General features: G+C 31.5%; 2 protein-coding genes across 3 annotated transcripts; both read right to left on the reverse strand.

Annotated features, from left to right (window-relative positions):
• Positions 1 to 1,528: 1,528 nt before the first annotated feature.
• LOC104879264 (GDSL esterase/lipase 7-like) lies at positions 1,529 to 3,680 on the reverse strand. The gene is made up of 5 exons (XM_059736884.1): positions 3,258 to 3,680; positions 3,061 to 3,188; positions 2,733 to 2,981; positions 2,371 to 2,626; positions 1,529 to 2,275 (listed from the first exon to the last, which is right to left on the reverse strand). The coding sequence occupies exons 1-5, from the start codon at positions 3,493 to 3,495 to the stop codon at positions 2,055 to 2,057; spliced, it is 1,092 nt and encodes a 363-aa protein (XP_059592867.1). The 5' UTR covers positions 3,496 to 3,680; the 3' UTR covers positions 1,529 to 2,054.
• Positions 3,681 to 3,782: 102 nt separating this feature from the next.
• LOC100249459 (calmodulin calcium-dependent NAD kinase) lies at positions 3,783 to 7,457 on the reverse strand. Of its 2 annotated transcripts, none has more exons than XM_019220205.2 (9): positions 7,323 to 7,457; positions 7,061 to 7,226; positions 6,729 to 6,952; positions 6,547 to 6,611; positions 5,299 to 5,514; positions 5,093 to 5,216; positions 4,621 to 4,955; positions 4,367 to 4,511; positions 3,783 to 4,260 (listed from the first exon to the last, which is right to left on the reverse strand). In XM_019220205.2, exons 3-9 carry the CDS (start codon positions 6,942 to 6,944, stop codon positions 3,985 to 3,987), a joined length of 1,377 nt encoding a protein of 458 aa, XP_019075750.1. In that variant the 5' UTR covers positions 6,945 to 6,952; positions 7,061 to 7,226; positions 7,323 to 7,457; the 3' UTR covers positions 3,783 to 3,984. The 2 variants fall into 2 exon arrangements, with proteins under 2 accessions (XP_019075750.1, XP_010649999.1); XM_010651697.3 differs by having other exon boundaries at positions 7,044 to 7,226.
• Positions 7,458 to 13,089: the final 5,632 nt, after the last annotated feature.

Below are 13,089 nucleotides of genomic sequence, written 5' to 3' on the forward strand. Positions count from 1 at the left end.
AAACGGGATGGGGCGGGTATGAGAAATTCTCATACCAGCCCCACCCCATTCAATTTTTTTATTTTTTATTTTTATAAAAATTACTTTTAAATTTTTAATTATATTAAAAGAAATATATTTTATAAATAATTAAATTATTATATTTTTTATAACTTATTTTATTAAAAAATATTTTATTATTATCTATATATTAAAAATAGTAAAATAAAATTTAATTTAAAATTTTAATTTGATATATAATCAGGGTGGGATAGGATTCTTGTGTACTGTGGCGTATCATTAAGGGATTTTCAAGAATAAGATATCTTTTGAAGGAAGTTGTAAAAAATACATTTGAATCATAATTCAAATATAACGGTTTGAAAACTTGACTGGAAAAATCCTATCGAGGGTGGAAGGAACTATCATAAAATTTAGAGTTTCCATTTTATCTTCTCTTTTCTATTTATTTTATAAGCAATTATTTTATTATTATTATTTTCTATATAATTGGTTAAATTGTCTCTTGTGTTTATCAAAGTTTATATATATATTAAAATTTATTAAAAAAAGAATAACAAAGTGATTAATAGGCTAATAGCCAATTCACCCCCTCTGTGCTGATGGTTTTTAGGGTTATGGTTGACAAAAATGAATTTGGGAATTAGGCCGTGTTTGTTTATTCTGTATTTTGTTTTTATTTTCAACGAAAATAGAAAATAAGTTGAAGAATATACTTGAATACTTATTTTTCTATTTTTATTGTTTAGAAAATTATGTTCAAAATTTGGTGTTTTCATTTTTTTAAGAGAGATGAATAAAATAATTTAAAATATATAAAAGGGATATGAATATTTACCAATAATATCATAATATTTTTATTTTCTTTCTAATTTTTACTAATAATTTTATATTTTTATATTAGAAAGTAATTTAATTTAATAAATCAAAATTTGTACAATTGGTCAATTCCTTACTTAATTATAGATGAATTAAAATTTTCTATTACACTACTAAAAGTTATCTATTTCGCCATATATTAGGAATAATCACATAATTAAATTAAAATCCACATTGGCTACTTTATCTTATAATTTAAACATTTTTAATTCAATAAAAATAAGCTGATTCACTTCAACCCTTTTAAACACCTGACACCTGACTTGCTATAATTCAAACATTTTTAGATTTATTTGTAACATTTCGGTTGAATGAACAATAACCTTGAATTTATAATGGAGAATAAGTAATTTAATATTTAAAATTAATTTTAATTTCGTATTTTTATTTGTGCCTAAAACACCTTCATACAATTACCTAGATTACTTAAAATGACTAATTTTATTGACATCCATTGATTTTTGAACATATATATATATATATAACCACTATTAATTTAAAATTTTGTTAAATAATTTTTCTATCGGTTTCATTTTTTATTATTTTTACTCAAAATAATAAAGATATTTGATAAAATTTCAAAGCAACGATTTTAGATGAACTTGAAGGAAGGTGAGTCAAATTGAACCATTAATTAAAAAGAATCAGATGAGAGTAAAAATTGAATTTCTTTATAAAACAAATGAAAAATTTAGTGTAAATTCATACATAAATTGAAAGTGTTCAAAATGAAAATACATTGACATAAGTAGTATAGTGAAACCCCAAAACCAAAAACAAATCAAAATCGCACAGGACAGCTCCCATGGAGGCCAAAGCCAAGGCTACACCGCGGCCAAAACTTCGACTGTAACGTCGGCGAGAACGAAAGTGGAGGGACCGTCGAAGTCTGCGAAGAATGCTCCTGTTAAGGCTGTGAAGAAAGCTCCTGTTAACGCTTCGAAGAAGCCAAAGAGCATAAGACCGCCGGTGAACAAGGCCAAGAAGTGAGGGATCGATGCGTTTGGCAGGTGGGTTTCTGTAAACTTGTGGATAAACTAGGGTTTGTTAACGCATCTTCCGTCATCAAACAAGAAACTAGAAGAATTTTAGTGCAACGCGCAAAATAGATGGAGTGAAATTGGATTATCTATAGCTATAATTCAGGGGTGAGTGATGGATATTAATAGAAAAGATTACAGGGCATGTTTATGGACAAGGTTTTGGACGTTGATGGGAGTGCAAAAGCTTGTCCCATTGAAGATTTCCCTTGCTGCAAACCTGTTTACTGCATCGGTGTGGTGAGCTCCATCCCAAAATACATGGCCGTTTCTGTCCTGGCACGGGGTTTTATTTGGAATGCAAGTTCCAGTTTTATCGCTTATAACGCAACATGGATTTCTTGAATCATTGAACCCTGTATCAAAAAATAAGCAACAAAATGAAATGATTATCTCCATTACTTTTCATGAAAGGCCAATCTAAAGAATTTGATCAATGTCTGAGATCCACCATTGCGAGAAGGATTTTCCACAAGGCCATGCACTAAGTTGAAGGTTTTCACAAGAACAAAGGTGGAGTGTTGGAGTGAGGAAGTGAGCTGATTGATGTTAGAAGCAAGCTTTGCATTGAAGATGGATACTAAATCATTTGGTTTCTCTACGCATTGGGTCTTTGTTCCAGCATTTTCTAGTGCAGCAGTTGGTAGACAACCAATGGGACCGATCTCAAACACTACAAAATTCCTGCCACCCAGACGGTACATCTCCTGAAAATCTCAGCAAATGCATTATAGTTTTTTAGATATCAACCTTTTTTTTTTTTTTTTTTTTTTTACAATTATATGTCTAAACCGGAAGATGGCTTTAGATTACCCGCAAATGATTTCCCAATTCGTTCAGGAGGAGTTCAGCAAATTGCTCAGGATTGTATAAGCGACTGCTGTTGGAGAATTGAGGCAGAAGATAATTCATTGCATAGTCATTACTGCCAATGAGAACCAAGAAAATAGAGCTTGACAAGTGACGTGAGATTGCTTCTGGGGTTTTCAGGTGCTGAGGAAGGATTGTATCCACGGTTTTTCTGAACAACCTCACCTGCTCTGTCAGGTTCAAGTTGGAGCCCTGCATGGATTTTCATTCACAATTTTGCAGGTAGGAAATTTGAAAACACAAACAAGGTTGAAAGCAAATGCTGTGTTACCACAATGGTGCCTGTCTCAGGAAGGATGCCAGCTGAGGCTGATGCATAGTTATATCCTCTGGGGCTTTTTCCGGTAGCTGCCATTGGCCCCAAGAATGGAGGTGGTTGATTTATATTGAGAAATTGAGCTGCATTTCAAATCATTAATTTAATTTTACCAGAGTGTCAATATATTAAACCGTCCACCTTGAACATACCCAAGTAATCAGCAATGGTGAGGCCGTTTGTGAATCTGCCTGTGGTTCCCTTTGGGTAATCAATACCATATGGTGGATAATTGGCTTTTGCGAGTGTGTCTTTGTCGTTGTTGTTGCCATTGTCCAGATCGGAGTCGCCAAATATGTACAAAGCTGCAACATGTTTGGCTTGTGATTTTGTCAAGAAGGAGAGACAAAGGAGGAGAAATGAGAGTTGGAAGAAGGGCTTTGTTGCCATGGTTACTCCTTTCTTTCATCAGGAAAAGAAAGAAAGAACGATGGTGGATAGGGGGGGGCTTTTCAAGTGGTTGGTTTGGAAAGGGAGAGCAGTGAATTCGGGTCTTAATGATAGGTGCTTGAAACAGACAAGTTATTTGAACCATTAATCATGACCGGGTACATAGCCATTTTAAACGGTAGGCTACATGTAATGGGTATAATCCACTTTTTATTTTGTAATTTTGTATCATCGATGTGTTTAATTAGAAGTATACCCTCAAGTTATTTGCAGAATACCAACAGAAATTTCACATAGATCTGTATGTACATATTTATATTCATCTCATAAGATCCAAACTCCAGCAGCCATTGGGTTGTTCAAACTCCATTACATGATTTTGCTGTCAGTGAAAGAAAACCATATCAAGGCATTTTTCAAAACAGAGGAATTAACCAGCTCGCAGCCTGATCATAACCATGGCCAAAATCAGAAAGTTGGTTTGATGAGCTAGGCCATGGTCGTATTACTTCCCTTGGTACTACCATTTACTTTCAAGTTTTCGATTTTCTGAATAGATGTTCTGAGCTCCAGTTGAAGGCTCACTCTGGAAGGTGACAGAACAATGTCTTTCCAAACCGAACCCTCTTCATGTACGAGGTTTGGCTGCTTGTAAAGCTCATAGATGTTCTCTGCATCTTCATTTGAAGTGCTGATTACTGTCAAACATTTGATTGCTTCAGGATCAACCAGTAGCTTGTTGCCTCCCTCTTTCCATGCTATCAACTGCATTTATCATACTAATCAAGTTAGTAGACCACACTACAGACAATCACGAATTCAAGCACTGGTAGATATGTATTAAAACCGAAAGTATGAGATCAAGCATTACCGCGGGTGGCCTGCCCATGGCATTGGAGCAATATAGCCTGACATTATCGACAAGTTGGCAGTAACTCTGAAAGTTGCTTGCAAATCTCTTGTGGGATTTCACTTGCTCATTCACCCTCACTGCTCTTCTTGTCTCTATGGCTCTCCTGTTTTAAGTAGAAAAGATACAAGCCTATTAGTTGACATTATTACTTTTTCAATATTACCTACACAACCCTGTTCCTCTTAACATAAAAATGTTGAAAGAAATTTTACCTGATGCCTCTGACAACTGCTAGAAAAGGATCACAGACCACTCCAACCAACTCTATTCTGTATGGTTTCCTTGCTACTTGTCCATTTTCTTTTTGTTGCTCCTCTTCTTCTTCAAGTGGTACCTCTTCCCAATAATTTTCAGTGACAGTTCCATCCTCCGCCACGTCGTAGCCAACCCCCATTCGATAACGGCGTTTATGAACATTCCTAGCCATGGCAATTGTTTGCTGGACAAAGGGCTCCCATGATAAGGTGCCATCCATGACTACATCACGGCCTTCATTCAGTGCAGCCACAAGGAGTGATGATGCTGCATTAGTAGACGATTGGTGCACCTATTTTTGAGTAAATTTGTCAATGTTTCAGAATATTGTGATCTAGACAAAAAGTACATATGACTGCATAGGTAAAAAATTTGTAGGCACTGGGCTCTTTTATATAAGAATGTGTGTGAATTAATTAAAGAGAGTACCAGCTCAGCAGTTTGAAGCATGTCATGGTGATGAGAGCTAAGGGCTCTGTAAACGACATCGGTCTCTTTGAAAGCATCTGCCTCCACTACCACACAGTTTGCTTCTGCTCCTGACCAGAATGCGCTGCCAATCATACATCCAATATAAGCTCAGGGATCATTATTGTAAAACTGAGAATATAATAAAAGAGTGGAAGTGAGAGTACTCTTTCATAATCTCCTTGAGGACGGTGCTCTTGCCGGCACCCGCCCCACCACCCATGAGGAGGAGCACAGGGCTCCTCTCACTGAGGGCCACCGGCATCATCACCTCTGTGCAACCACTAGATGGCGCCACCCCTATGGCTTTCATCTCCTCCAACAGTGTATGGAACACCCTCGTCACTTTCAAGTCCCTTGTCACCTTCTCAAACCTCTGTTTCCTGTCGACAACCCATACAAAGAAAGATGAGAACAATAATTATGTATGGAAACAGTAGAGTGGGTAGGAGAGGTGTATAAATGACTCTTAATTTTGCAATTATTGACATCGATAGATTTGTCCACCTAACAATCAGATGAGTTGTGACATGACCTGGGCTATTTTTTTAATTCTTTTATAATATTAATAAAGAATATTTGAAATATGATTCACAAGTATTTGTCAATGTCAGAAAATTTGTAAGAAAGCAAATTATTTAACTAAAAATAACTTGTGTGGATGTCAATAATTGAAAGTGCTTTCATAAAAAAAATATAAAATTTGAAAACACTTTTGAAAATCAAAAAATCGTTTTCTATTTTTTGTTTCAAAAAACAAAATATAGTGTTTTTGGTTTTTAAAAATAGAAAACAAAATATTTTTATATATTATCTTTTAATTATTTTTATTTAATTATTATATATAAAATAATTAAAAATAAAACATCCCATATAAATTATATTTTTAAAGTATATTTTAAAATATTAAAAACAGATTAAAAGCATTCCCAAATCAACCTCAAGGTTTCAAAAATTGTCAATTATTTTTAAAAACAATTTTTTAATTTTTAGAAAAAAAACAAAATGAAAGATTTTTTTTTATATAAATATAAAATAGAAAAACATGATGTTTTAGAGAAATTTTTTAAAATTTATTTTTACTTGTTTTTTTGAAATTTATTTTAAAAATAATTACGAATAATTAAAAAAAAAAAGTAGCACATCTAAAACTGTCGTCTAAAAGTGTTTTGGAAATTAAAATGCTGCTCAGACTGAGTGTAAGGGATTCACCATAAAGGGGAGGACTAAACAAGGAATAAAGGATGCCCTCGAGAAGATGCTTTAGCTAAAAGATAGAAAAGGATAAATGCAATGGTCATCATGGTCCTCGCATATAATATCTACGTGTCATCTTCTTCAAGAGGCGAAGACCAGCAACCCATCTTTAAAGAAGACAAATTGAATTGAACTAGCTGGTTGATTAGAACCTTTACCTTGTAGCTGCCATCACAAGGTCCTTGATCTTCGTCTTCTGCTCATCAGACTCTACACTCAGCACCTGCAACTCACCCCCCAAAACAACAACAACAATCACTGCTCAGAATCCATAAGAGGAAGCCCAGAAAAAATAAAATAAAATTTGATGCTCTGTCTGTCTTTGTTTTGAATTATGCACCTGATTGATCATAAAAGAAGCTTGGCTCCAGTGAAATGCAAAATAACTAAGGATACACCTCTCAAACTCCTCTACCAGTTTCATGTAGAGAGACTTTGCGTCTGTTAGGCTTGAAAAGTACTCATAGATGTTTTGATCGCACCCTTTTGATTTCTTGAGATAATCATAAGCTAATTTGCAGAACCGGGGACACTCATCTGGGTCTGGAAATCCCATTTGCCTAGCTGCATACCAGACGGTTATGTGTATTTGACAAATTAAGTAAGCTTCTTCAGGCTAAGGTAGTTGTGGTTTTATCTTTATCTTTATCTTTACCTACGTAATGGGCGAACCTTTCAATCTTTCCGACACGGCCGGACCCGGTTCTCACCAGGCGTGGAGCAAAACTCAGATCGTTCTCCGGGTTAATCTTCCGCCGGCGGTAATGGATGGCTGCCTTGACCATGAATCCCAGAGATGAAGCCAAAAGGAGTGTGAGAATAACTTTGCCGTGAACATCTGCAACAAGTTAAGAAGTTAAGGTCACTGTCAGTGGTTTAAGATCAGATGGACTAAAAGAGACACAGAGAGAAAGAGCTGGAGAGGTCGGATTACCTAGCTGCAGCATCTTGAAAAGGATTCTGAGGGGAGGATATTGAAGGAAGGTATGAGGCTTTGGTTTCATTTATAGCCCAACATTACTTTTTGGTCTCTCCAGGGGCCTTGATTCACCTACTGTGAGAAGCAGCCCCTCCCAACTCCACTGCCTATACACAATTTAGGAAAATCCATAAAAAAAAACTTATGCCATACGCCCATCGCTTTCACCAATTAAGGTTTCAACAAACATCACCCATGGAAAAGAAAAGTCTGACCATAAATATCAACCACCATCCTCTCCTTTTTACTCCAACTCCTACTCCGCTATCCACCAGAATTTGAAAAGAAAACTACACCCCGACACTTTAATTATGTAGTTGAGTATAGTAAGGACATAATCCGATTCGTAGGGATTTTTCTTAATAGTACGGTAATTTAAAAAAGTTATACTTAAATTATTGTAGTAAAAGAAGTTATTACAAATATATGGTAGTTTTTGCCACCTAGGAGAGAGGAGATAGGAGAGAGGAGAGAGGGTGAATGGATAAATTTTTTTTTAAACCAAAATCGTCTTTTCAAATTTCAAAAGACGAAATTGTCTTTTCAAAAGACGATTTTTAAAAAATTTCAAAAGGGAAATCGTTTCTTCAAGAGACGAGTTCCCATGAAAAAATATATATATTTTTTCTAAAAATAATTCCTAAATTAAAAAAAAAATTCCTCGAGGAAAGAGACGAGTTCCCATGAAAAAAATATATATTTTTTTTAAAAAAATTCCCAAATTATTTTTAAAAAAAAAATTCCTCAAGGGAATTCGTCTCTTGAAAAGACAAGTTCCCATTAAAAAAATATATATATTTAAAAAAAAAAGAGACGAATTCCCAAAAAAATTCCCAAATTAAAAAAAAAAAAAACAACAATTCCTCGAACTCGTCTCGTCTATTGAAGAGATGAGTTCCCTTGAGGATTTTTTTTTTTTAATTTGAGAATTTTTAAAATATATATATATATATATATATATATATATATATATATATATATATATATATATATATATATTTTCATGGGAACTCGTCTCTTGAGGAATTGTTTTTTTTTTAATTTTTTTTATAATAATTTGGGAAATTTTTTTTTTAAAAAAAATATATTTTTTTTTCAGGGAACTCGTCTCTACGAGTTCCCTTGAAGAATTTTTTTTTTTTTTTTTTTATAATTTGGGAATTTAAAAAAAAAAAAAATTTCATGGGAACTCGTCTCATCTCTTCAAGAGATGAGTTCCCTTGAGGAATTTTTTTTTTAATTTGGAAATTTTTTTTAAAAAAATATATTTTTTTTCATGGGAACTAGTCTTGAGGAATTGTTTTTATATATTTTATTGAACTCGTATCTTGAAGAGACGTCTTCTTATTCTCTCTCATGCGTAATACCCATATTTTTCCTTGACTTTTCCCCCACTCAAATATCCTTCCATCCTCTCTCTTATGCATGCAGCCACATGTTTTGCTCCCAAACCTATTTAATACGTGGGGACCACATGTTTTGCTCTCAAATCTCTTAAATATATGGTGGTCCCGGGTGATTTTCTTTTCTTTGCCATCTAACCACTCCTAATAACAAAGTTCCCTTGAGGAATTTTTTTTTTTTTTTTAATTTGAGAATTTTTTTTCATGGGAACTTGTCTCTTTAATAGACGAGTTCCCTTGAGGAATTGTTTTTTTTTTTTTTTAATTTGAGAATTTTTTTAAAAATGTATATATATATTTTTTCATGGAACTCATCTCTTGAAGAGACGAGTTCCGTTGAGGAATTGTTTTTTTTTTTTTGGGAATTTTTTTAAATATATATATATATATATATATATATATATTTCATGGAACTCATCTTTTGAAGAGACGAGTTCCCTTAAGGATTTTTTTTTTTTTTTTTTATAAATGAGGAATTTTTTTTAAAAAAATATATATATTTTTTCATGTAACTCGTATCTTGAAGAGACGATTTGTCTTTTGAAATTTGAAAAGATGATTTTGGTTTAAAAAAAAAAAAAATTCCGTTCACCCTCTCTTCTCTCTCTTATCTCCTCTTTCCTATGTGGCAAAAACTACCATATATTTGTAATAACTTCTTCTACTACAATAATTTAACCACACTTTAATTATGTGGTTGAGTATAGTAAGGACAGAATCCGATTCTTAGCTCATGATGTCATATATGACATTATTACTGTTGATTCAAATTCCGGGGGAATGGTAATAGAACAGTTTTTTCAAATATCAACTTTAGGATAAGATTGGAATAAATATAAATGAGTTTAGGCAAGTTTGAGAAATTTGTTAGGACTCGGGATGGATTCAGATGTAATTTTATTTTTGTTCACCTTTAATAGGATGACGTTAGGATAAATATAAACAGGTTTAGAATAGGTTCGAGAATTGTTTTAAAAGGTTTAATCATGTATGACTTTAACTTATTCGAATTATATATAATATTAAATGAAAATTTATTTTAAGTATTTTTTAATTTTTAATTTTTTAATATATATATATATATATATATATATATATATATATATATATATATAATATTTATTTAGTTATAAATTATACTTATTTTAATAAAATTTAATATTTTAAAAGTAAACTTTTTTAAAAATATAAAAATTAAAAAAAAATTTAAAAAATTAAACCGGACACAACACCACATGTATGAGAATTTCTCATATCTGTCTCATCTTTTATTCAATTTTTTTTTGTTAATAAACATAAGAATTAACTTAAATAAACGAAATGGGATTTCAATGAGATTTTTGATAAGAGTACAACAATTTTAAAAAATAATTTCTAAATTACAGTAGTAGGAAAAATAATTTCAAATTTACCGTAGATATGTCCAAATAGAAAAGAGAAAATAACTTGTAAGTGAAAAATCGTCTCTTCAAAAGACGATTTTCACAAAAAAAAAATAAAAAATAAAAAAATTAAGAAGTGAAAAATACGATTTCCACATAAAAAATATATATATGTGAGAAATTCTCACTTCAAAGAAAAAAAAAAAATCAAGTGGGAAATCGTCTCTTTAAGAGACAACAACAAAAGTGAGTGTGAAACCAAGGTTTGGTTAATCTTGATTTTGATGATAACAAAACAAGGTTTAGAACTAATGACTAAATTTTAAGTGTGATTAAGCAAGATGACTTCTAAAATGGCAATCCAAAGACAAATCAAGCCAAGGAGAAATCATGAAGAAGAAGACCACCTCAAAGAGAAGAGTTTTTCAAGACCAAAGCTTCTTAAGTCTCTTTGTAAAGTTGTTGGTGCACTAGGATTTCCATGCATTATTTTCCTTACTTATGCACCTAAATCATCCAAAAGTTATATAGTTTTAAATATTTTTAAAATTGGATGATTTCATGTTTTCAACTAAAACCTTGTGTTAAATATTGTTTCAAACTTGTTTAAAAGGTTATAAGTTGGAAAAGTTGGTTGTTGAGCAAAAAACGACTCAATTGGCTAAATCGGGTGAACCGGATGAACAGTAACCGGTCGACCCCTAGCTCAACCGGTTGAGGGTATGAACAGTAACCGGTTGACCCATGAACGGTACCCGGTCGACCGGTACAAAATTTTCTCTCTCTTCCAGAATGCTTGTTCAACCGGTTGAGGTCCGGTCGAGGCCTAACGGTCACCTGCCAACATTAAATGCTAACGGCTAGTCAACCGGTCGACCCATAGCTCGACCGGTCGAACCTCCAACGGCTAGTTTAGTTTTTTTCTTCTATAAAAAGGCTCCAATCTTCATTGTTTCATTAGCTTAACCTTCCCAAATCATTCTTGATTATATTTGAGCCTTAGAAGAGTGTTTTTGAGTGCACCATTGTTTCATAACTTGCATATCTTTAGTGCACCATTCAATCCTAGTTTTTCTTGTATCATTTGAGCTTAAAGCTAATACTAGGATTTTGTGAGATCAATCATTTCTAAACCTTGAGAGGAAGTTTCAAGAGTGGGATATCTCTTGAGAATTGTAAAAGGTGCTTGGAAGCCAAAAGTCCAAGAGGGTGAATTGGAACCATAATCCAATTGTAAAGAGATTGGAAGCTTGGTTGAAGCTTCAAGATAGTGGAACCCTCACTCGGTTAGGAGGTTGAGGAGAGTGGACGTAGGCAAGGAAGTGTCGAACCACTATAAACTCTCGTGTTTGCACTCTCTCTTCCCTAACTCTTTTAATTTATATGCAATTGTCTTTATTTTGCTTATCATATACTTGCATATAAATTGTCTCTTATTTTTACTTAGTTTAATTTTTTTTTTTTAAAAAAGACCATCACCCTATTCACCCCCCCCCCCCCCCCCTCTAGGGTGATTATCATAGGTTGGATTAACCTCAAATTTCTAACAGTGAGAAATTCTCACTTAAATTGAGAAAAAAAGCACCTAAAAGTGAGAAATTCTCACTTAAATTGAGAAAAAAAAGCACCTAAGTGGGAAATCGTCTTTTGAAGAGACGATGTCCACACAAAAGTGAGAAATTCTCACTTAAAATAAAATAATAATAATAATAAATCAAAAAAGTCCAAGTGGAAATCGTTTTTCAAGAGACCATTTATTTTAAAAGTGAGAAATTCTCACTTCAAAAAAAAAAAGAAAAAAAAGAACACTTAAAATAAAATAAAAATAAATCAAAAAAGCCTAAGTGGGAAATCTTCTCTTGAAGAAATTGAGAAATTCTCACTTCAAAAAAAAAAAAAAAAAAAACCCTTCAAAAATCCATTTTTTCATTCTTTATTCTATTTATATAATACAATTATTATAAATATATATTATAATTTTATTTACTAAATTTAATATATAAATAACATACTAAATTTAATATAAGATAAATAACCTATTATTTTTTTTCTCTTACTTGGAATTAAAAAAAAAAAACTATTATCAATTTATGTGAAAAATGAGTTTTAAAAAAAATTGTTATTAATTTATTAAATAATAATTTAGTTTATTATTTAAAAAAAACCCAAAAGGAAAATTGTCTTTTGAAGAGACGATTTCCATATCACCTTTAAAAGTGAGAAATTCTCACTTCAAAAAAAAAAAAAAAAAACCAATCAAAAATCTATTTTTTCTTTTTTTTTATTCTATTTATACAATAATACAATTATTATAAATATATATTATAAAATTAATTAATTTTATTTACTAAATTTAATATAAGATAAATAATCTATTATTTCTTTCTCTTACTTTGGAATTAAAAAAAATTATTATCAATTTATGTGAAAAATGAGTTTTAAAAAAATTTGTTATTAATTTATTAAATAATTATTTAGTATATTATTTAAAAAAAGCGCAAGTGGGAAATTGTTAGATATTTTCATACATGGCCCCACCCTTCTATTATAAATTACAACCAAATCCCATCGTCACTTTTTTTAAAATAATACATTTCCCTCCCTCCACACACTTCTTTAGGATTTCTCACTTTTAAAAGGTGGTGTGGATATCGTCTTGGGCCTTTTTTAAATAATATACTTAATAATTATTTAATAAATTAAAAACTGTTTTTAAAACTCATTTTTCACATAAATTGATAATAATTTTTTATTTATTTCCAAAAGAAAAAAATAATAGATTATTTATTTTATATTAAATTTAGTATCTTATTTATTTATTAAATTTAATAAATAAAATTAATTAATTTTATAATATATATTTATAATAATTGTATTATTGTATAAATAGAATAAATAATAAAAAAGTGGATTTTTGAAGGGTTTTTTTTTTGAAGT

The sequence above is a fragment of the Vitis vinifera genome, chromosome 5 (assembly GCF_030704535.1).
Source record: "Vitis vinifera cultivar Pinot Noir 40024 chromosome 5, ASM3070453v1".
In the NCBI taxonomy this organism is placed as follows: domain Eukaryota; kingdom Viridiplantae; phylum Streptophyta; class Magnoliopsida; order Vitales; family Vitaceae; genus Vitis; species Vitis vinifera.